Raw genomic sequence first — 20,963 nt, 5'->3', positions numbered from 1 at the left:
CTATTTTAACTCTCTTAACTAAAACCTTTGGTGTAGAAGAGTCCATCACTGTTGATGGAGAAGGCCAGCCCTTCTTGACACCACATATTTCAGCTTCTTCTTTGTTTTGTTTCAGAAAGAAGGGAGTGGAGGCTTCCTGTGCTATAATTTTTTCTGCTGTCTTTTTTCAAAGTAACTGATGGGAACAGCTAGGCAGCTCCTAACTCTGAACTGGTGCACTAAGTAGAAAAGGGTTGGGATAAAGGTTTCACCCTTAACCTTTCTGTGTTTTTACTGTTTAAGTTCTTGTCAAAAAGTGCACTTTAAAGTGTTGTCTTTTACCCAAACTAAATATGTATCAGTTGGCAAGAGGCCAAAAATAAGCATACTTTTCCGCATAAAAAGTGGGACATCGCAAAAGAAAGGCTAGGCTCATGGATGCAGCACAGAATGAAAGCTTTATAACTAAAGAAAGAAATATAGTACAGATGTGTGAATACACTGACCATAAAAGTAAATATTTGAACAGATTACTGGTGCAGTATCCTAAGCTATATTGGATGTATATTGCCAAGACTGGACATTCGGCCACTTTCCAAAGCTTTAAGGCACCTTCCATGCAGCCATATGACAGAGTTTTAAGGTGAACCAGTATAAGACCAGATGTACAGGTACAAAAACTTAAGAGCTTTCTTGCTCCAGGGAAAAACAGGATAAAGTCCTGACATAAGGTAAGCAAGGAAAATATGGAAAGCAGGGAGCCACACCATGGTATTAAAAAAATGAGGGTGTCTAGTGCAGCAGTAATCTATTCAAACACAGTGTTACAGTAAATTTACTTACACAACTGTACTATGCTTCTCATTAGATAACCATTTCAATTAACTGCCTAAGCTATATGGGAGGAGTACAAAAGCTTAGAATTAAATGGAATAGGAAGAAGGATCAGAGTTTGAGTATTTGGAGAATAATCTCAGCAAAATCTGCTCTTGTCCCAGAGAAGAAATCAGTCTTATAATGCTTGGTAAAAGTGTGGAGATCAAGCTGCTGCCTCTAGCATACTTCTAAGACTTCTCTCCTTTCCAAAAAGCTATAGAAGTTGCTAGAGCCCTAGTGCAAAGTTCTGAAACTTTGCCTGGAATCTCCTTGTTATAATGAAACTGAATTGTAAGAGACCACCATTTGGAAATTGCCTGCATTGAAACTGGTGACCCATTTTTTTGCCTTCATAGTAAATAACCGATTGATTAGACTTCCTGGAGGTTTTTGTTCTATCAGTATAGCACCTGAGTTGCCTGTGGGCAACCAGAGTATGAAGAATTACTTTTTTTGTTATGGAAAGAAAACAGGGAGATGACAGACCTGGCTCAATATAAATACTGTAACCACTCTGGGAGTAAAGGAAGAATTGGTATACTGTTATTTTAGCCTTGTAAGGGGTGAGATAGGGTTAAATCACCGTGAGAGCTTGTAACTCTGATACCCTTCTTACAGTAGACAAACCCTATTTTCCAAAATCATGCAAATAAGCTCATGTAGAGATGTTTTCATCCTACAATTATAAATGTGCTTCATGTGTAACTTCAACATAGAGCCTTTCTCCCCGTGCTTCCATTGAAATGGGTTTTACTTGGTCGGCAATGACAAATATATAAAAAATAAAATACGAACTTTAAGGCAGCCTTGTGAGCTAGTTTTAATTGGGAGGGTATTTTTTTTTCCTAAAACAATAGAGATCTCATGAAGGAGCCACTTGTTTTTGGGTGACTGACTATGCAGTACCCTTTTTCAGAAACTGTTTCACTTGTGAGAGAAAAGAAAGGCGGATGCATGGGCAGTCATGCAGGTATGGGAGGTTGGCATGATGGTTAAAGTATTTGCCTTACAAATGCAAGGTTTGATTCTCACTTGGGTTAATTGGCTAGGCTTAGAAATAGCCCATAAGGGCACTTAGCTTAGTATTATTCCATGAACCTAGTATTTATTTTCACTTGATCTGTGTTATACTGCCTGCCATGCAGTTAGAATCATGTGGCATATGTTTCACACACACGTACACACATCATATCGAACTTTATAAGATTTAATATTCCCCAACTTCTTATTCGATGAGATTGCAAGCAAACCATGTGCCACCTTAGCTCTGACAGAAGTGTAAGAAGTAAAACCCAAACATGTATTTACCTTATATTCCTCTGGGTCTTCTTTGCTTTAATACACTAACAAATGAAACTTCAAATGTTCTTATTATATGGAACCATTTTTCACTAATACCTTTTACGACTTGCTTTAGAGGACTGAGTTTTATATGACAAAGCTGATCATTTGCATATTCTGAAACAGCACAAAAAAATTCATTGCAATTGCTGTTGCAATGTATTGCACTGCTGCAGCTCTTTTACAGTTCTTTTTCATTTGTTTGTTTTTTTTACAAGGGCTTTTGTTTTTTTTTTCTCTCCCCACATTTAGTTTGTCTTTAAAAATATCAAAAATGATAGAATAACATGTAATGAATAAAAGCAGGCAAGTCTTATACATGATTTTATTTTTACAAATAATTGTACTGCAGCCACTAAGTCACTACCAGTTGCACATTCCAGTGTATTGTTGCTGTACGTGGCCAAGTAACCACTCCCCACCTGCAGGCAGCTAACACTCAAAGTCAAAGCTGTGGGCAGCTACCTGGTCTGAGGTGAATAAGTAGATGAGGCACTCTGTGAGTATATAGAGAACAGGCACTGTTTTGGTGATATCAGACATGTAGCTGATGTTGTCGGACTGCTTACTTGCAATTGTACCTCCAGGAATGTTACAAGTTTAGAGATTTTATAGCTTCATGGCTGTATGATAGGATAATGACCCCAGATGCCTCTTCAGCCTAGCCATGCATTCCAAATGCATCTGACAAGTTTAAGAACCTTAAGATTATTCTACTGGCGATATGTAGACTAGGGCTTGGGTGGTTGAGCATTTACAGGCTGCCTGTGTCCATTAGAGACACCGGTGCCAGATCAGGGATGCATTTCTTATTCCCCATCCACTGGTCCAATTTATACTTGGATTAGGTTAGGGAAGAATTCTGCTTTACAAGGATGGGAGGCCTGTTCCAGAGAAGGGGCAGTCTATGAGATACATACCTGTACCTCCAACATGTCCTATTTACGTGCAAGCAAAGTTTATGTCCCTAGATCAGGTAGTTCTGATGTTATTTGTTTTGCAGATATGCAGAAGTATGTACCAGCACATTGTATATCAGGCATAGGCCTACCCCTTAGCAGTCAAGCTACTCTACTGTAGTGGTTATCAAGTTCATCTAACTAGCTAAAGCTCCATTGGAGAGCATGTTGAGGACCTGCTCCCTAGTGATAGTTGGGGGGTATGTTCAATGGTATTTCCTGAGGATTGACTGGGAGAGAAAGGGGTAAAACTGGATCTGAATTTGTTGGGTACTAGATATGGTATATCTTCTGGCTCAGTTTCGGTGGCTCCATTTACAAATAATATAGCAAATTTTTGTATACTTCCTTTGAAGCTGCGGACATAACTAAAAAGAGTCTTATGGATTTCCTTGGCCTGGGAGGCTATTTTTCCTCCAAAATATGGCTTTGGTAGACTTGATTTACCCTCTAAGTTGCTTGTTCAGATTAATGAGAGATTTTTTTCTTATCCTGCTAGGAATTGCACTTCCTAATGTTTGCCAAGAATTTCTTCCTTTTGTTGTACAATCTAGTAATGTTAGAATTCTACCAAAGTGTATGTTTTTTGAGTTTGTTATGTGTTATTCCTGGTATGAACAGCTGTCTCTCTGCATCTTTTAATATGACAGTACATGGTATCTGTGAAAAATTCCAAATAGGCGTCGGTGCTCCCTGGGTTTGGGGGAGGGGGGTGTAAATCATTGGCATGTTATCACTTAATAGTAGGAGGTTTGATTTGGAATAGTTCCTAAATGGTCTAAGCTTAGCAGGGGTCCTGATTTTTATTTTTATTTCAAAGAAGAGTGATCTATAGCTTGATCTTGCTAGAGAGGACATTATACTAGGATGAGTAAAGCATTCTCCCATCTTAGTGAGGACAAGATCCAGTATGTTTGCACCCCTAGTGGTCTTTTAGAATATCTGGCCCAAAGTTTGTGTTGACAAGGTCTGCATCTGCAAATTAGAGGTCAGGTATGATTCCCAGTTTATATGGGGGTAGCTAATGTCATGCATGAATATCTAATTGGGTCGAATGATGACTGTCTCCAGTAAGTTTAACTATGTGTTATGGGTTTCTTGTGCCATAGAGGAGGCAGGCATATGGTATGGGACTTTGTATATGGTAATTTGGAAGTGGAAAAGCCCAAACATATCATCCTGTTTGACCAGCCTTGAGATATGCTTGTTTTTAATGTAAACTGAGACACTTCGAAGAATAGTCTCTGCCTGTGCAACAGGCGGCCTAAATGTGTGGAAGGCATTGTAGCTCTGCACTGCCAGGGTGCTTTCCTGGAATTTAAACCACATCTCAGTAACTGCACAGAAATCTGAATTCTTCCAGACGAGGAAAGCTAGGAAGGAGGGAATGGAGTTTCTTTAGACTCCTGGCATTGAGCAGTAACCTCTTCAGATTTTCTAGGGTTGTTTTGCTCTGTCAAAACGTTTGTCAGTTTGGCATTACCTAAAAAAGGCAGTTTGGGTGGACAATGTCAACTAATATTTGAAAGCCTAGAGAGGACAGGTGTGGACCATTCTTGGCAAGCAGCACGGACTGTCGACCATATCCTCCCATGCTGACAAATATTGGACCCGCTTGGAGTAACAGCAAAAACTAAGCCAATTATTAAAGTCAATCAACTTCTATTCATATTGTGACATCATCCTTGGAGACAGAGAATGTCATTCAGTGCAAGGCTGTTACCAGAATGGCTCATAGTTTCCTGGGTAAGTACTAGGCTATATTAGACTAGCTGCCCTGCAGGCCATTTTAAGCCTAGCCAATTTCCCTTTTTGTGCTCAAAATGACCAATCTCATTTAGTTATAGATGAGCCTTAACCATTCCATGGTTGATAATTATATATTACCCCTAATAAGAATAACTGGGATCATACCATAGATAATTTGAGGGGACCCATGCATGGGATAAAGTGTTTAGGAGTGTTTTGTCCATTAGTAGTACGGAGCAGTTCTATGATAAATTTTCTGTTTCCCAGACATAGATCTAAGTTGAACTTTGTTATATGTGCATGGGAAGCCTGCTCCACAGCAGACGTTTCCTCTGCAAGATATAACTGTTCCTCCAAACCATTCTGTTAATGTTGCAGAAGAGGTTTAGATCCCTAGACCAAGTATTTCTAATGCTATTTCACTTGTTGGTGTGCAGTAAATCTTTCAGTAATGGGTCGGAGGATGACTTGTATGCCAGACACAGGTTACTTTTTAGCAGTCTGTAGGATACATAGTATAGTTCAAGGGCTTTGAGTCGGTCCATGTAGGACATGTTGTTTAGGCCTTGTATCCATTTAGTTATGTATCTCTTTGGATGTTCCACTTGTTGAATATGCCTGGACAGATACATGCCAAATGGGGCATTATATTCAATCACTGGCCTAATGAGTACTGAATAAAGGAGGACAAATACATCCCTAGATCTATATACAATCCCTTTGCTTATAAGCTGTGCAATATAGAACAACTTTCTTACAACAATAGGCACGTTAGTCAAACATTAGGTCACTGTTCACATAAGTTCCCAGATCACAAACAACTGGGTTCATCATGTCTCTCTTCATATAATCCAGGGAGGAATGTTTCAGATCATTTACACCCACATGGACTATGACTGACTCATACTGGTACTTGCGATCCAATGATCTGAGTGCATGTGTGATCTGGTGGATCCTGGTCACTGACAGGCAACTGACAGTGACTTTCTCCTTGCTCAGTCTGGTGAGTGGCGCATCTGAATGTCACACAATGGAGTCTCCTATAACCAAATATTGGGCTGAGTGGTCACTTGCCTTATGGGATTAGAAGCTGAGGCTCAATAAGATGTGGCTGTATGTGTTGCGGTGGGTGTTGTTCTGTTTCAGTGCTTTGGGGTCTGCTAAAGATATTTATTGTAGATGCAATATTTTTTTGGGGTATAGGAAGACTACCTTTAAGAACCTCAGCATAAGTGTGTGGGTTTATGTGTCTGATCCTTACTGTATGTGGTGGGTGTAATGTGCACATCACTGGTAACCCGATTGGCATTATGAGTGCTTGTGTGTGAGATCTTTGCCTTCAGTGACATTGAGTAGTTACATTTCTCAGATACCTTATTTTGTGTAATATTTAGCTGGTTGTCAGTAAAGGTTTCCACTGCTAGGCTCATTTGCCCAAATAATAACATGGTAATGAGTGAAAGATTCCATCCAAGGATGCTGAGATTTTGCTTGTTTTTTTTTTTTTTAATGTTTATGTCCAATATGATGCAACACTAACAGTGCATTCTGTAAAACATTACCTGTGGTAGCCATGTAACTCTGTTTCACTTGCAGCTTTCCTTCCATTATCAGGCCATAAATTCTTACATATCACTTGATCTCAGCATATACATAACATATATATATTCCCAAACATGTTGCTTTCATAAAATATTTTCTTTTAATAGGAACAATTGTACTGAAAGTGCAATCTACATCATGTATTGCACTTTATTATGCACAAATAATATATATATGTATATCTGTGTGTGTGTGTGTGTGTGTGTGTGTGTGTGTGTGTGTGTGTGTGTGTGTGTGTGTGTGTGTGTGTGTGTGTGTGTGCATTTAAAATGAAAGTGCCCAGAATGCTGCTACTGAGAAACTTCAAAATGAAGGACCAGAGATTAGGAAATCCTGTATGAGAACTGAAGGCAAATCAAGGCATGTTCTTTCCATGAATCAGATCCAGTTAAAAGGCAGGCTTCCTACACAAACATGAGTTTTGCTGCTTACGTAGGAAGATAGATTTCACTGCAGGAAGTTTGCTAATACGTAAGAAGACTGCAGGAAAAAGGTGCAAAAGAGTTAACAAAAGACAAAGGATTTCAGCTTCATTTGAAAATCTTTGCTTCAGTACAGTCATCTAGTTTGGCAAAAACGTAATACAAATTAGTTTGGAAAGCACTGCTTCAACAGATAGAAAGGAAGGTAAGAACTGCACTTAAATACTGACATTTCAAGTGGGCATTTTTTTTCAGATGTTTATACTGCACGGCTTAAAAGTAAATTTGGAATGAAATTAAATAGGTAGCACTTTTCTTTATCCTTCTGTTTATGTTAAAAAGATTTTGCTATCATTCAGTTCCATATTTCTGCCAGTCAGCACTGTGATTATCAGACACATATTCAGTGTCACCAGCACTGATTCATTCATGTTTTCAGTATCGTAAGTGGCATTTATGACTCTAAGTTTTTTTTTTCCAAAGACAATAATGATATTTTGTTTTTTTCTAAAAGTGATTACAAGCTATTTGCAGCTGTAGTACTGTGAACAATATGTTTGAGTTTGAACCTTTTTGACTATTTATCCTAATTCGTAAGTCAGTTGTATGAAAATGTTGAGATATATGTTTGGTTATTTTATGCATGTGCTTAACGTGCTTTGCAAAGAGAACTGAAGTATCTCATTGCATTGACTTCTTTGAGATCTTTTGTGAGGATTGCAGCCACTTTTGTTCTATAAAATCTGATTTACTGCTTTTTTTGTACATTATTTCTTGGGACAGCTGTGGAAGAAAGTTGCTGTGAGTGCAACAGATGTGCACTTTACATCCCTATTTATTCATGTTTAAAAGCTTAATGTTCACTGCAGCTATGTGGATTTTCAACTGAAATTTCCTTAATGCATAAAAAATTCAATTATTTGTTTATTCTTAAATATAATATAATATAATCTACTTTAATAAATTCTACTGGGAATATGTAGTAATAGTGATAGTAGTGATCTTACACTAAATTTTAAAACTGCCTGCAAATACTAACACATAGTCTGTGTTGGAAAACGTATAATAAACCTAAAATATTTGCAATAAAAGTGCTAATCTCCCTGCAAGAAATATGAAAGACTGCATCAAAAAAGAACACATTTGCCTTCTTGAATACAGTATGTCCAAACATCAAAATGTCAATTCTGGACTTAAATTTTAAAAGAAATGACAATTTGCAGAATGTATTGTTATGATCTAGTATCAGATGTCAGCTTTACTACTTAAAAAAGCAAATACATTTTCTACTTCTTTTTTAATATACTCAAGTAAGTGCCTTATGTACTGGTAACATATTTCCCATTAACGTGATATTTAATTGGGTTAGACTGATTTCACACATGTGTTAGTTTAGCTGTGATCAAGGAGATTTTGAATGTCATTGATTGCCCAGAGTCATACAGTTCACATGAAGAGTCCGGGAGAATCAAACCCATGCTTTTGCAAAAATTAATTCACAACTCACTATTAGCTATTATAGCCTAAGCTTCAACACATGCATATATAACACAAGATTTTTTTTATATAAAAAAGACATTTGTCTTTTTTCTGTTTGTAGAGCTGACCTTGGAAGTGACTGTAATAAATAAAAGTATGAGGTGAGCTGGGCGTAGACACTTATCACCATGTTGCATAGAACAATAATTTTATACAAATGTCTGTTCTCAGTTTTCTGACTGTGCATTGATACATTCAAGGAGAAAAGTTCAGTATTGTTGGGATTAGACATATGGCTGTGTTCTCTAATGACACCTGTGTATACATTCCATCTGCACTATCAGTATGAGGCTGATAGGAGAAATGCTCATACAATGCAACTGTTGGCTGAGTATTACTCTGTACAATAGCTGTAACACTCATTGTTCAAGAACTTTATTTTTGACTTTGATTATGATAATTAGCAATTCTGCAGTGATTATGCATTTAGTGACTAATCAATGTTACATCAAGAAAGTAGGCTATAGTGAAAAATTATACACATAGCTAATGTACTACTTAACTGATGTTAAAATGACTAAAATTGTGTTCAATCTATCACAAAAAATGTTTTTTTTTAAATGATTTTTGGTTCATAATATACATGAGGTTGCATTTAACATAGTTTCACTTTATTTAAAGCAATGATCTTAAGACTGTATGCAGGGTCTATGACACTGGATTGAAAAATGATTTCATCAAATGGCTTTTACACTGAAAATGCCATTGATAGAAATTGGGTTTGTGAGATCATGATACAGTGAAGATCAGAAAATTTGCCCTTTCCTCACTGTAGTGTGATCTGGGATATATATATATATATATATATTTATATTTAGCACAGGGGTGTGGGTGGGTGGGCACAGCCCCCCACAAAACCTATTTCTATCAACAGCATTTTCGGTGTATAGCCCATTCGATTAAAATCAGTTTTCGATCCAGTGTCTTAGACCCTGCCATGTATTTTAAAACAATAGCAATGATACCTCTTCATAAGACTATTAATCGAACTTATGTTTATATTTTTTGTTAAAAGCAAACTTGTCAAGACATGGGTGACATTCTATATTCCCAAACCAGTATTAAGCATACTGCCATAGTTGAAAACTGCTTTGGGATGTCTGGGCAGCCCTTGGTTAAAGAAGGACGTATACTCCTTTGCAAAGGAGCACTGAAGAAAGAATGCAGAAAAAGAGGAAAGCTCAGAATATTTTTCTTATTTAATGACATTTTAGTGTATGGAAAAATTCTGATTATGAACAGAAAGTACATTAAGCAGCGCATTATTCCTCTAGTAGGGCTTACTGTAGAGACCCTTCCAGACTTGGAGGAAATTAAGAACCGATGGCTGATCAAGTCAGAAAAAAAATCCTTTGTAGTTTCTGCAGCGACTCTCATAGAAAAGAAGGAGTGGATGTATCACATAGAGGAATCCACAAAATTCGCAGAGATGAATACTTGCAGAATATCAAATGAAGAACCTGCCGCTGTGTGGATATCTGACAAAGCCACTGATGTCTGCATGCGCTGTGAGAAAAACAAATTCAACTTTGTACGCAGGAAACATCACTGCAGAAAATGTGGTCTTGTGGTGTGTGGAGACTGCAGTAAACAAAAATTCTCAATTCCCTCAATATCTAATAAGCCACAGAAGGTTTGTCTGCTGTGTTATAAGTTATTACTTTCTAAGGAAAGGAAAAAACTGGAGGAACAAAGAACATTAATGGAACAAATGCATTCATTTCTCCAAGACAATGACTCTCTCATTGATGATAATTATGACAATCATAAATGTGGTGAACAGTTTGATCAGTGGTCAGAACAAGAGTTTGATTCGCCTGCTATGCTTTGGTCTGCAGTGCATAATTAGCTCATCGTCATGTTCCTGTGAAGTTTTCATTCAGGATGTAAATGATGCGGAATAATTCTGTTGTAGCTGCCGAGAAGACAGCTGTTCACAACTTTTTCAAATATTTCAAAAATTGTATATTTACATTGAAGTTGCTGCATCACTTTGAGATGCCTGAAACTGTACAGACTTGCTAAATATATTAATGCATCAAAATTGTCATCAGAATTGTCAATACCAGTTATGTAGGTATGCTCTCAGTAAGCAATTCCAGTGTCAACTTTAAGTGATACTCTGTAATGTTTATTATGTAGTGGTCATTTACAGGAGCAATGTAGACAAAACATGTTACTTTGTTACTAGGTTGTTAGTACAAGGGCTGGTCATATCTGCAAAGAGAACCACTTACAGGTTGGTTACCTGTGACCCTTATCAAAGGAGATGCAAAACTTCTATTTTTGCTTAACACTTTATACATATTTATAGTATAGATTTGGAAAATGCTTAGACTATGCATCAGAAATTTAATTGTGCTTATGATTTTGGTACTGATGCTTTTTTCAACAAAATTAAAGAGGAAAATTTGAACTTCTTATTCTTAGTGGCTTAATTATTCACATAGAAAATTAAATGACCATCAAAGATACTCAACCATGGAGTACAGGAGAGCTCTTTATAAGTATAATATTTAAAAATTAAATCAGTTCAGCATGGTTTTCATGCATACAATGCTCATGGAATAGCTTCACTTTTCTGATGAGATTATGTTTGTCTTTTAAAGCAAGTATCTAATGTTTTCATATTTTATATATATATATATATATATATATATATATATATATAGTTTGTGTGTGTGTGTGTGTGTGTGTGTGTGTGTGTGTGTGTGTGTGTGTGTGTGTGTGTGTGTGTGTGTGTGTGTGTTTGTGGTACATCTGCAATAACTTACCTTCTAACATTGTTTTACCATTCACTGATTTAAAGGATAATTTATATGTTGTGCACTGTGCCATAAAACTTTTCATTCTTTTCTATGGCATTTACTGAAATGGTTTGAACAGTTAATTTTCAAATGAATGACATTTGCACTAGATCAATTTAATGCAGCAATTGGAAGATTTCACTTACCATGACAAGTACAGTAAACAATAAGCATGCAAAAATTCACATTACTCTGTTCAATATTTAAGAATTGTTAATAGATGATAACATGATTATGAAACGTCTGTGAGATCTGAAAAAGTTTTACTAATACAAGTACCATTGAGGCCATCAATATAAATATAAAACTAATTTCCTTTGCAAGCCTAAGAATATATATTAATGATAAACTAAGATTTTGCATCAGTAACAAATTAATCCATGATACTGCCTTTCCTAGTTACTGAAGAATTTACTTCTCCCATTATAAAGTGCAAAAAAAATTAAAAGTCCATCTTGCAGTAATATAAAATCTAAGTATGCCCAGTGAAATTTGCTGTAGGTTCTAGATCAATACAGCTTAAGATACTAGGATATACAAAATGTGCTGCACACTCGTAAAAAATGCTCAGAGTAACCTAACACAGCTTTGCTGATTACATTACAGTAAACTGAAAGGAAGGGCTGCTCACTGAATAATGTAGCCTCTTCTATTAAATTTTCACTACATTGCAGTGAATATATAGTCATAATGCTCTCACAATCTATCATCTGAACATAAAGTTTTCTGTAGACTCTCAAACAAATACAGAAAATTGTCTGGAACGACAAATTTCAGTACATGTTTTATTTAATTCTGTGGGGTGACAAAAATGCTTCCATCAAATAATGAGCATAAAATAGGAAACCATTTAATTAATTAATTAATTAATTAATTAATTAATTGACAGATGTTGACCACGAAAACCCGACTGAGCTTTTTCAGTGGAGACCCAGGAAGAAAAGCTCTACAGAATGAAATAGACAGTGTTACATTCCAAAGTAGTTGTAATAAAAATTAACATTCAGACTAAAATTCAGAATACAAAACATTTTGATATGTTATGAGATATGACTTAAGCATTTAGAAAATATGAATCAAACAGAGAGAGAGAAATTTTATACACAAGTAGTGGAAATAAATACAGTTAGAGATAAATACACAAAATAAAGTAAGTCTATGTACAGGATATGAGCTAAGTAGGGTCTGGAAATGTACCGATAGCTACATTTTGCTGTGGCAGGTTGGATATTCTGCACATGATATCACCATAATAAGAATAAATAGCCCTTCCAAACTGTAAAATGTCCCACTTATGACTGCTTCCCATTTGCCAGTTGACACTGAAAATGTAGGCGTTGTTAACAAGATGTTTCCTGTAATCCAGTGGTCCATGGTTTAATTCCTTCAGCCTTCATTGTCTAACTGTGTGACTCTGTGCAAGTTACTTAACCAGACAGTGCTTTTGGGCTGAGTGTATAAAAGGTTCATGGAGATCGGTACTTTACCCTGGTTAACAAAAACTAATAAAATAAAATAAAATGAATGCGTTCTATCATCTACCTCAAGCATGAAAGCAATGCTGAAGACGGATGATAAATATGCAATTTAATACTCATTTTATTTAATATGAGAGATCAAAAAAATCATGATAATGATTTCATCCACTTAAAACTCCCATCATATAAATACAATTATGGTATAAAACTCACACCTGCACTAATGCAGAATGGCTATATATTGACAATATAAAACCGCATCTTCCAGTAACCCGAAATAAATTGCCAACAAAAGCAATAAAATATAATTAGCAATGTAATAGATTGTAGAAAAGTATACGCAAATGAGACAAATATGAATAAAAGTGCAGATCAGAAAAATGTAATCTGCAACCAATATGGTATAACATCACAGGTGTTTTATTAGTAATAAAGATTCCTGTAAACATCTTGGTATAACACAATTAGGAACTGAATCTTGAGGTTCTTGGCACCTTGGCAGTCTTTCATGTGACAAGATAGAAACATTTTATATGGTAGAAGCAGCAAAATTATTGAAAAATAAATGTTCTGGAGAAATTTAGGTGAACCCTGACAGCCTAACAAAGGCATTCATCAGTTAAGTGAAAAATCAGTCTCAGAGTAGAACTGAACCAGGTCAGACAGGCAGATAGATGGGGAAACCGTTCCAAGCTCAATGACAGCATTAAAAGTTTATAATGGTAACACAAAGTATGTTTTTAATAATGTGTCAGCCAGCAGCAAAGATTAAACACTTGGGCACTTGACATTGTCAATCCCATGGTGCTCTGACTACATAACTCTGAAACAGCTCATAGGTTCATAGGTTCATAGGCCTGTGGCTCTAGAGCATTTACAAGCCTAGCCATGTTAATCCCAAGTATCCCCATTTGCTGCTTTTGGGCTGTTCGCAGAATTAATTTATAAACAGAGAGGGTCTGTAATCAACACAGGCTACTCCTGTCCATGAGGGACATGGGTGCCACCCTGGGGTGAATTTGCCATCTCCCATCCAGTTTTCTAGGTTACATTTGAATAGTACCAATGGGAGCCTGTATTTTATGTGAATAGGAAGTCTATTCCAGAGAAGTCACAGTGTGTGTGTGTGTGTGTGTGTGTGTGTGTGTGTGTGTGTGTGTGTGTGTGTGTGTGTGTGTGTGTACTCAATCCTATGTTATCTTGCATAAGGGATAATTCCACCAGATGTTTCCTACTTTATTTCAGCATTAAACATTCAACCAGAAACTGTATGTACTCCCTTTTGGCACCTGCATGGACTTTTCAGATGTTGATATGTGACATTGCTTGCTAATTGTCACACTGTTCGAGAGTCACTCTGGTTTTAGAACTGCATCTGACATGATACTAAGCAGGACCTATAACTGCGGGAATGCCATTTCTTTAAATGTGTTACGATGTGAAGCAAGCTTTGTTCGCCTGAGACACAAACACATACACACATTAACCTGCAACACAGTGGAAAGTTTCAAGAGAAAACAAGTATTGCATTCTCATTTCAAATAGTTGGCCAAAAGAATCCCCAGTAAGCATCAATGGATTCAGAAATAGAAGGAGGAATGAGCCAGTTATGTGACAGAAATTGGGTAACTTACATCAGACCAATACTGGATGGAATTATGCATGACCAAACTAGAGTACTCCCCTCTGCTCATTGCAATCATATCTGTGAATTACTCATAGGTTCATAGGTTCCTCTTGAAGTGGAGCATGTTTGTCTCCAAACCTTCCAACCTGGGGTGACCCTCTAATGCAACTCCTAGATGGTATACTGTAATTAGATTTTAAAGGGTAACTTTTTTACTTGTTTGAAAAGAAATGTGGTGCATTTTTTTAGAAAGACACAGTTGTATATGGCTCTTTCCACTACTGATTAAAATTACTGTATATGGCACAGGAACATACTGCACATGTTCAGACCTATGTTTGTGACAGCACATTCATAGTATACTCACAGTGTTGCTGCTTCTACAAGAGTGACACCTGGAAAAAAAGACAAATTATGTCATTTAATAAGCAAGATGAGTGTGTTTTGTAGTTTCAGAAAATACAAAAAGAGAGGATTTAAAAGAATAAATATAGCTATTTGCATGGGAATCATATTAAATAAAGTAACACATTTGATTCGTCATTCATTGATTAGAAAAAAAAGGCATAAATTTAGTGGCAATCAGCTCTTATGATGATCTGTGTTTCATTGTGGCTATCTGCTCATTGGTGGGATACATTGGCTTTTACTTCTCAACTAGAGTACAAAATGTCCTTCAAAAGAAGGTAAAACCTTGATGCTGTATAACATAATTTAATGTGCCATGTCCTTGAGAAAGTGAATCCACTGCTTATTACAATGAATACCTCAATAAGGAAAGTGAGGAGAAAGTAGAGCTCCAAATGAGGAGTAAATAAAATTAGCTATTTTCTTCACAGTAATATATATTAATCCTGAAGACAGGCTGAAGTGCACCCAGGTTGGAAGTTTCAAAACAAAGCCTACAGGGAGTCATCATTTTATCAGTTGCAGCTCAAGTGCCACCCATGAAGATGCCATCATAATGAGGAATGGCTATGAATCATGCATAATTTTCATAACAGGACCCTTCCACTATGTATTGGCACAGAAGTATGCAGGGCAAATAAGAGGATGAAAAGTGTACAAGAAGGATTAATAGAATTGACTGTCCAGGAAGTTAACAAATAACAGGGGAAGGAATGCTTATCTTATAACAGAGGTAGAAAAGTGAGGTTAGAGAGATGTTTAGACTTAATGATGTAGTCTGAATCAAGAGTTTGTGATAAGTAATAGAATCCTGTTAGCTCAATACTTGACCAAAGGGTAGGTTTTTCAGCAGGTTTTCTGTCTAGCAGCTAACTCTACACAGACACATATTTATATACTTTAGCGGTGACAACATGTTTAAAACCTTAATATAAAACGTAATCTGCATGTCTTACTGTGTGTTGATCCTAGAAAAGTGTGGGCAATAATGAATATAACCATGGCCAACTCACTCATTAACTAGTAGCCCCAAATACTACCAGGTTTTATATGTTTGTCCTGTTGTTTAAGACTGTTTTATTCAAAAAATGCCTCTCTCTTGACAAGCAGTATTTCTGAAGGTCACTCTCTTCACTATATGAAGAAAGTCTATGGAATTTTGCAACACCTTTAATGTCAATAAATAATAAATACATTATATATTGTATTTCAAGCTGAAACTCTTACAGATTATCACCATAGCCAGACCATCATTTCCAGAGTTTAACCCCAGAACAAATACCATGGCAGTCCTTAGGAAGTATTCATAGATGGACAAAGCTGTAAATGGACAAAAGAAGAAGAAGGGAAGGGACATCAAGATAACCATCCAAGCATCACACTAAGAAGTGCTGACATTGTTAGCTTGAACATGCAGCTGCGTTTAGTAGTTGTCTGATATAATACACTGTTATCACAGGAAGCATAGCCTTATATCCCATTTACTCCTGGGTACTTCTGGTATTGAGGATTTTCCATGCCTTTCCCTTAAAAAGCAAAACTACCAAAATACTTTTGCCCATTGCTAACAAAATGACCTTAGTCCAGTTCAGAACATCAATTGCTGACATATTCTTTTGACAATTCTTATGGTGCCCTTCAGTGGGGCAGTGACCATTGGGTACATCCTGTAGACTCCTGTTTCCCCTGGACAAGAGCTTCTGAGTTGCCTTCTTGAATTGGGAGAACTAGAATTGGGGGTGTACAGCCAAGACTGGCACCTGTATCTGCAGCTGGATGGCAGTAAAAGATGGGTTCACCCCAAATACAACATCATCGTCACTGATTTGTTGAGTGATTCCTTTTTTCTTATATATTTCCAACTCCCACTCTAATGGTCTGACATGTACAATGCAAAACACTCTAATGGTCTGACATGTACCAAGCCAAACACTCTAATGGTCTGACATGTACCATGCCAAAGCTTTTAGGGTTTTATTGTTTTTTTTTTCCTTTAGTCTATTTCTTTCTTACTACAATTTATTTTACTCTAAATTCTCTAACTGGTATCATATATGCATATGCACTTCAACATACATGTGACCATGGTTAGCTATGAAACAGTTCCACTGAAGGAAGTGTGTGTGGATGTGTGTGTGTGTGTGTGTGTGTGTGTGTGTGTGTGTGTGTGTGTGTGTGTGTGTGTGTGTGTGTGTGTGTGTGCGCACGCGCGCGTGTGAGCGACAGGGAGCGAGAGAGAGGGACAGAGGGAGAGAGACAGAGAGAGAGAGAGTTGCAGCTGCAGTCCACATGATTTTATAACTGTATTGTGCATTTTTTTTTTAGAAAAAGAATGTCTGAATGTACCTGCAAATGTTTACATATTTTTCAAAAAGGAACACAATCTAGGCCAGAATAAGGTGTTCAAGTATCTCTTCTTAGTGTAACATCTAAAACTTTGTTTTCAAGAAGATATTTTATATCTATACATTTTGTTGAACTATTTACCTTTAATGTTTTTCAAAAGGCACCTCAACTACAGCACAGGAGGGCAAATGCCAGATGACCCATGTTCATCTAGTGGCATGGGCACTGCAGGGAATGGAGGCAGCAGGATAGGAGTGAGCAGCGAACACCACCCTGCACACCCTGGGGGGGGGTGGGGCTGCATAGGCTAACTGCAATAGCAGCATTAAGAGCCTTACGAGCTCCACAGTGCAAGCAGTATATCACTTCATGGGAAGTTATGCATGAACACAAGTGTGCAAGTACCTCTTGAAGGCAGCCATTGCAGAGCTTGCTATGCTGCTGTGTGGTGGTGAAGGGTAGGGCCACACTACGCAGCAGTAGTATAATGTTGTACCAGTGTCACCAATTTACTCAGCAGTCCTAGATTTGGGGTGGTTTAAACTCAAGGGAGGATAAAATCCCTCAAGAATGACTGACACAGATCAGAATAATGCCCTGAATCCTTTCTTCATTTAAACATCTAGACACTTCTTCACAGTACCCCTTGCATGTTGTAGTTGCTACTTTTCATGTGTGCAACAAACACTTCATTTGTAAACCAAATGAAGATTTTGCATTTTCTGTGCCAAGTCATCACCCCATTCTCTACCCCCCCCCCCCCCCAGATAAATAAATGTATTGAAACACACATTTTGGATAATTAGTATTAAATATGATCAGCATAAAACAAACACAGCTAGGAAGATATATTTCTTTCCAGCAAAACTAGTGTCACAACTGAAACCAACTAACTGTTTTAGCTGTGTTGTTCCTTTGCAGTAGCCCATCATCATGTGATGTTTTATTTGGCAAACATCCTTTGTTACATCCTGACAGCTCACAGCTACATCCTGTACCACCCACTCTCTCTTTTTCATAGACACATATACACACACAGTAATAAAATAATGTAGAAAGCAATGCAGAAACAATTTTCATGTTCCTCGGTTTTGCTGCCTAATACCTCCTCATTTTATTGAACAGATATCTTTAATAAATGCAGTATCAGAAACCTTGTTTACAAGCCTGCACACAGCATTTAGAGGTCTTTGTTGAACTATATTTTACTTCCTGTTTAGAGCAGATGGGGAAACTGAGGGAAAGCAAACAGCAATATATATCAGAAGAAATAGAAAGGGGGCAGTGTGTGTGTGTGTGTGTGTGTGTGTGTGTGTGTGTGTGTGTGTGTGTGTGTGTGTGTGTGTGTGTGTGTGTGTGTGCACAAACATTTCTAAGTGGCCTGTGGAGCTGATGAATAAATAAGAATTACTCATCTATGAATGATGATGAATGATGGTGATACCATGTGATTCAGATGTGGGAGGGGTAAAACTACAAATATATTGAAGATGGTGTGGGAATGACAAAATGGATTATACTGAGATGGAGGAAGGGTAAAATGTACCACTTGTTTACAGACAAAATTAAACGGTAAAAAAGCCATGAATGCGAGTCAAGAATGGTACACCTAGAGCTATGGAAAAGGGATTAAAAAAAAATAAGGCAAAAAAGGAAAAGAATTAACGGTCAATGTGATGACTAAGAGAAAAGAAATGGCATACAAGAGGTGGAAGGAAGGAAGGGGCAGAGAGGTAGAGCAAGTGCAGTAGAAGGGCAAAAAAAGAAGTGGAAGATGAAATAGAGTTGGCAGAAGGAAACAATATGAGTAAAAATTACTTTTTATACATGTGTCTGCCCATAGGGAAGAAATGAGAAATACAACTATCCAAAATAAGCAAAGGAAGACCACTGAAGACTGTGGAAAAGCAGATGCATTGAATGAATGCTTAAGGTCCATCTTTGTGAAAGAATGGTAGGTCAGGTTTACATACAGGGATGATGGTATGACAGGGAAGGCAGAACAAAAGACAGGTTCTGCAATGGACATGAAGAAAGTGGTGAGGGAATTGGCTGCCTGAAAAGAAGGATAAAGTGCAGGGAACAAACAAACTGCCCTGCAGGTTCCTCAGGAATTTGAACAGTGTGTTGGTGGACACTGTGATGGAAGTCATCAACAAACCCCTGCTGACTACAGAAGTGCCTGGGGACTAGAATATTGCTAGAAATGTACCATGTACACACAGGGGTGAACAGAAAAGGTCAGGCAGCTGTAAGCATGTCATTCTTAAAGCAATGGCAGAGAAAGTCATAGGTTCATAGGTTCATAGGTTCATACTTGGCTATCTGCCCTAGGGCATTTATAAGCCTAGCCAGAATGTGTTTGGCTTTCGCCACCCATTTTAAATTTATTTTTCTATGCCCTTTTTCGAGGTTAGTATACTGTGCCTCTGTCTAACAGTGACACAGAAGTGATACCCGGGGTAAACCTACGATCTCCCATCCACTCATCAAGATTCCTCTTGAAGAGAGTCAATGAGGGACTCTGCCTAACCTGGACTGGGATTTTATTCCAGAGTGAAGGGAGCCTCTGGGTTATGAATCTGTCCCTCCAGCATGTCCTATTTATTTCAGTGCTGAGGTTCAAGTATCTCGAGCACGTAGCTCGATGGGATTTGGATTTTCTGAGGTGCAGCATGTCCATTAATTCCGGGTTGGATATGGCTTTTACTTCAGGCACAGATCGCCTCTGAACAGGCGGTATGCCACTGAGTAGAGCTGGAGTTTCTTTAACCGGGCAGCATATGGCATCTGTTTGAGCCCTTTGATCCTCTTGGTGAGGTACTTTTGGGGTCTTTCCAGTTGCTGCAGGTGTCTGGTAAGGTACATCCCAAAAGGGGCATTGTACTCAATTATGGGCCTGATGAGGGATGAGTAAAGAGGCATGATGACGTCCCCTGATCTAGATGTGAATCCCTTCATGATTAGGTGGGCTATATAAAATGTTTTTCTAACCACTTTGGCCACGTGGTTGTCAAATGAGAGATTGCTATCAACTTGGGTCCCCAGGTCCCTAATTACTTCTTCTGTACTTAATGGATTACCACCTATGTGGTAATTTGTGGGCACTTTGTTTTTGCCAAAGGGGATGACTATATACTTTTTGGCATTTAGCTTGAGGCCATGGCTCTGGCACCAGTTGTCTGTTTCTATGAGGCCCTTTTGGAGGATGCTTGTGTCGGCTGGAGAGTCGATTATGGCACCCAGTTTACAGTCATCTGCGAACTTGGTCAGCCACAGTGCTTCCGTGTTGGCCTGTACCTCCGAGAAATATATACCGAACAAGAGAGGTCCCAGGACTGAGCCTTGTGGGACACCACTTGTAACTGGTTTGGAGTCTGACATGGCTCCAGAAATTCTAACCATGTGGGTTCTGTCCTTGAGCCAATTTGCATTCCATCTAGTGACATAGGGGTTTATATTTAAGCTGGTGAGCTTATCTATAATGCCCGAGTGGGGTATTGTATCGAAGGATTTTGCGAGGTCCAGGTAGGCTGTGTGGACCACCTTACCCTCATCAATGGCCTTGGTGACTGTTTCAAAGAAATCAACCAAATTTGAGTGGCAGGATCTGCCCTTAAAAAAGCCGAACTGGGTAGGATCTAGTGTTTGTAGGTCCCCAATATCTTTATTTATGAGGTCCATGATGATCCTTTCCATAGCTTTGCAGACCAAGCTAGTCAGGCTTATGGGGCGATAGTTTCCAGGATCCGTTGAGGCACCACCTTTATGAAGAGGGACCACTGTTGCTGTACGCCACTCTTTGGGCACATATCCTGTAGTAAGGCTGA

The 20,963-nt window shown here is 37.9% G+C and overlaps 1 protein-coding gene across 1 annotated transcript; it reads left to right on the top strand.

Moving 5' to 3' along the window:
• Positions 1 to 6,851: 6,851 nt before the first annotated feature.
• On the top strand, positions 6,852 to 10,956 carry LOC122810187 (pleckstrin homology domain-containing family F member 1-like). The gene is made up of 2 exons (XM_044081663.1): positions 6,852 to 7,133; positions 9,483 to 10,956. The coding sequence occupies exon 2, from the start codon at positions 9,498 to 9,500 to the stop codon at positions 10,314 to 10,316; it is 819 nt and encodes a 272-aa protein (XP_043937598.1). The 5' UTR covers positions 6,852 to 7,133; positions 9,483 to 9,497; the 3' UTR covers positions 10,317 to 10,956.
• Positions 10,957 to 20,963: the final 10,007 nt, after the last annotated feature.

Source organism: Protopterus annectens, chromosome 8.part1, assembly GCF_019279795.1.
Source record: "Protopterus annectens isolate FY-2018-M chromosome 8.part1, PAN1.0, whole genome shotgun sequence".
Taxonomy (NCBI): domain Eukaryota; kingdom Metazoa; phylum Chordata; order Ceratodontiformes; family Protopteridae; genus Protopterus; species Protopterus annectens.
This window is presented reverse-complemented; position numbering and strand designations above follow the sequence as displayed.

Coding starts and splice junctions, on each gene's coding strand:
- LOC122810187 (XM_044081663.1), top strand. CDS start 9,498: ATGGGTGACATTCTATATTCCCAAACCAGTATTAAGCATACTGCCATA.